General features: G+C 27.7%; 1 protein-coding gene across 1 annotated transcript; it reads left to right on the forward strand.

Annotated features, from left to right (window-relative positions):
- Nucleotides 1-1,100: 1,100 nt before the first annotated feature.
- Nucleotides 1,101-2,438, forward strand: LOC137627191 (uncharacterized). The gene has a single exon (XM_068358269.1). The coding sequence runs from the start codon at nucleotides 1,101-1,103 to the stop codon at nucleotides 2,436-2,438; it is 1,338 nt and encodes a 445-aa protein (XP_068214370.1).
- Nucleotides 2,439-3,866: the final 1,428 nt, after the last annotated feature.

The following is a 3,866-nucleotide window of genomic DNA, read 5'->3' on the forward strand; positions in this document are numbered from 1 at the left end:
TTTCCTCACGGGGCTATTTCCTTGTTGGAGTTCCTGAGCTTCTAGAATCTTGCTTTTTCTACTAGGGATGAAACTTAGCAAGTAATAATATAAATATATATATATATATATATATATATATATATATATATATATTTATATATATATATATATATATATATATTTATATACATATACAGTGACACATTAGTGTGTGCGTGTAAATTAATATGTAAAGTTAAAACCAATGAACAGGGAACACGAAGTTGTGGATACCCGTCATAATCGGACGGACATAAACAACCTGAACGCACATCTGAACAAAAGAATATTTGCATGAAAAAAAAAAAAGTCAAATATAAATAAAAACCCAAAAATTGAAAACGAAAAGCCATTTTGACCTTGTCTGCACTCAAAAACGATCAAAAGCTGTTGAAAGGTGAACCCGACATGGTCTGACCCAATATTTTTCATATAGGCCATATTGCAGTAAATATTCCGTGCAACAAAATTAAAAAATATATTGAAAAAAAGGCCTCTCTATTTCTGCATATCCATCCCAACACGAAAACAAATGCATACCTTTGAGCAACGAAGTGTAACACAAACCCGTAGATATTTTCAATAACCTACAAAAAAAAAAAAAAAAAAAAAAAAAAAAAAAAAAAAAAAAAAAAAAAAAAGGTACCTATAATTTCACATTTTTCATCTTTGACACGTAAAAATAAGTACCATTAAATTTAAATTTTTCCTCTTTGACATGCAAAAGTATAAGTATTTAGGAAAATATAAGTATTAAAGAACTTACAAGTATTAAAATATTTGAAAAAATACAAGTACTAGAGAACTCATAAGTATATTGGAAATTTCAAATAATAGGGAACTTATAAGTATTACGGATCTTACAAATATTCGGTAACTTATAAGTATTCTGGATATTTAAAGTATTAGGGAACTTATAAGTATTTTGGCAATTACAAGTATTACGTAACTTATAAATATTATGGAAATTACAAGTATTAGAGAACCTATAAGTATTATGAGTATTTAAAAAAAATACAAGTATTAGAGAACTCATAAGTATTTTGGAAATTACAAATATTAGGGAACTTAAAAGTATTATGGAAATTACAAGCATTAGGGAACTTAAAAGTATTATGGAAATTACAAGTATTAGGGAGCTTATAAGTATTTTGGAAATTACAAGTATTAGGGAACTTATAAGTATTTTGGAAATTACAAGTATTAGGGAACTTATAAGTATTTTGGAAATTACAAGTATTAGGGAACCTATTAGTATTAGGGACATTACAAGTATTAGGCAACTTATAAATATGATGGAAATTACAAATATTAGGGAACTTAAAAGTATTATGGATATTACAAGCATTAGGGAACTTATAAGTATTATGGAAATTACAAGTATTAGGGAACTTATAAGTATTATGGAAATTACAAATATTAGGGAACTTAAAAGTATTATGGAAATTACAAGCATTATGGAACTTATATGTATTTTGGAAATTACAAGTATTAGGGAACTTATAAGTATTTTGGAAATTACAAGTATTAGGCAACTTATAAATATGATGGAAATTACAAATATTAGGGAACTTAAAAGTATTATGGAAATTACAAGCATTGGGGAACTTATAAGTATTTTGGAAATTACAAGTATTAGGGAACTTATAAGTATTTTGGAAATTACAAGTATTAGGGAACCTATAAGTATTAGGGAAATTACAAGTATTAGGGAGATTATAAGTATTTTGGAAATTACAAGTATCAGGGAACTTATAAGTATTTTGGAAATTGCAAGTTTTGGGGAACCTATTAGTATTAGGGAAATTACAAGTATTAGGCAACTTATAAATATGATGGAAATTACAAATATTAGGGAACTTAAAAGTATTATGGAAATTACAAGCATTAGGGAACTTATAAGTATTTTGGAAATTACAAGTATTAGGGAACTTATAAGTATTTTGGAAATTACAAGTATTAGGCAACTTATAAATATGATGAAAATTACAAATATTAGGGAACTTAAAAGTATTATGGAAATTACAAGCATTAGGGAACTTATAAGTATTTTGGAAATTACAAGTATTAGGGAACTCATAAGTATTTTGGAAATTACAAGTATTAGGGAACCTATAAGTATTAGGGAAATTACAAGTATTAGGCAACTTATAAATATGATGGAAATTACAAATATTAGGGAACTTAAAAGTATTATGGAAATTACAAGCATTAGGGAACTTATAAGTATTATGGAAATTACAAGTATTAGGGAACTTATAAGTATTATGGAAATTACAAGTATTATGGAACTTATAAGTATTATGGAAATTACAAGTATTAGGGAACTTATAAGTATTATGGTAATTGCAGGCATAAGGGAACTCATAAGTATTATGGAAATTACAAGTATTATGGAACTTATAAATATGATGTAAATCACAAGTATCAGGGAACTTACAAGTATTATTGAAATTAAAAGTATTAGGGAACTTATAAGTATTATGGAAATTACAAATATTAGGGAACTTATAAGTATTTTGGAAATTACAAGTATTAGGGAACCTATAAGTATTAGGGAAATTACAAGAATTAGGCAACTTATAAATATGATGGAATTTACAAGTATTAGGGAACTTATAAGTATTATGGAAATTACAAGTATTAGGTAACTTATAAGTATTTTGGATATTACAAGTATTAGGGAACCTATAAGTATTAGGGAAATTACAAATATTAGGGAACTTAAAAGTATTATGGAAATTACAAGCATTAGGGAACTTATAAGTATTATGGAAATTACAAGTATTAGGGAACTTATAAGTATTATGGAAATTACAAGTATTATGGAACTTATAAGTATTATGGAAATTACAAGTATTAGGGAACTTATAAGTATTATGGTAATTGCAGGCATAAGGGAACTCATAAGTATTATGGAAATTACAAGTATTATGGAACTTATAAATATTATGGAAATTACAAGTATTAGGTAACTTATATGTATGGAAATGAGCACTCGATCAAAGCCTTCTAGAGGGCTGTAATTATAAGAGATTTTTCACCATTTTTTTTCCTTTCAAAATTTCATATTAGCGCTCTTGTCGGCAGCAATGAAATGCATGATGGGGGGGGGGGGGGTACTACGGGGGTTTGATAATAGAGGGTTACCATAAAATTTGGCTGGGGTTGGGGGTGGGCCTACAGATGATAGGGGGTACCACAGTGAACGATTTTTTCATGAAATATTAATTAAAACTTATATAAAAAACAATCAAGGGAGATTGTGGGTGTGTTTACTTGTTGGTCCCATACAAAAGAACGATCTTCTCTTTACGGCCGTAAAATGACAATAGAAAATAAGTATGGCAAATTATTTACGGTAAATTGTTTCATAAACCGGCATTAAAACTTTACATTATAGCAGTGAAAACATAATAACAATAATAGCATAAAATAAGTTGCACTTTTATTAAACTGGTAGACGGGGACAACTGTTTTGTTATTGAAATCAAGTATATTTATATACATCCATCTATGGTAAAATAGCTTTATAATTCATTCGAAAGTAAACAAACAAAAGATTCAGCTTAATACAAAGACTACATTGAATTACGCATATACGCATGTACGTACATATATTTTTGAATATATATAAAAGCCAAAACACATTACCTCAATATGTAAAAAAAAAGTCATAAGATTTTGCATCCTTAGAAATTATCCAGGAAATTACGAAATATGCCTATCCCATTACATGGTTATAGATCGGATATGAACAAAGTTTAATAGCTGGTTACGACAATATTGATACCAATAAAGCCTTCACTGGAAAAAAAAAAAAAAGGAGCCACGATAGACTAATT

The sequence above is a fragment of the Palaemon carinicauda genome, chromosome 35 (assembly GCF_036898095.1).
Source record: "Palaemon carinicauda isolate YSFRI2023 chromosome 35, ASM3689809v2, whole genome shotgun sequence".
Taxonomy (NCBI): Eukaryota; Metazoa; Arthropoda; class Malacostraca; order Decapoda; family Palaemonidae; genus Palaemon; species Palaemon carinicauda.

Excerpts from the sequence above, each read along its gene's own strand:
- LOC137627191 (XM_068358269.1), top strand. The coding sequence starts at position 1,101 with ATGGAAATTACAAGCATTAGGGAACTTAAAAGTATTATGGAAATTACA.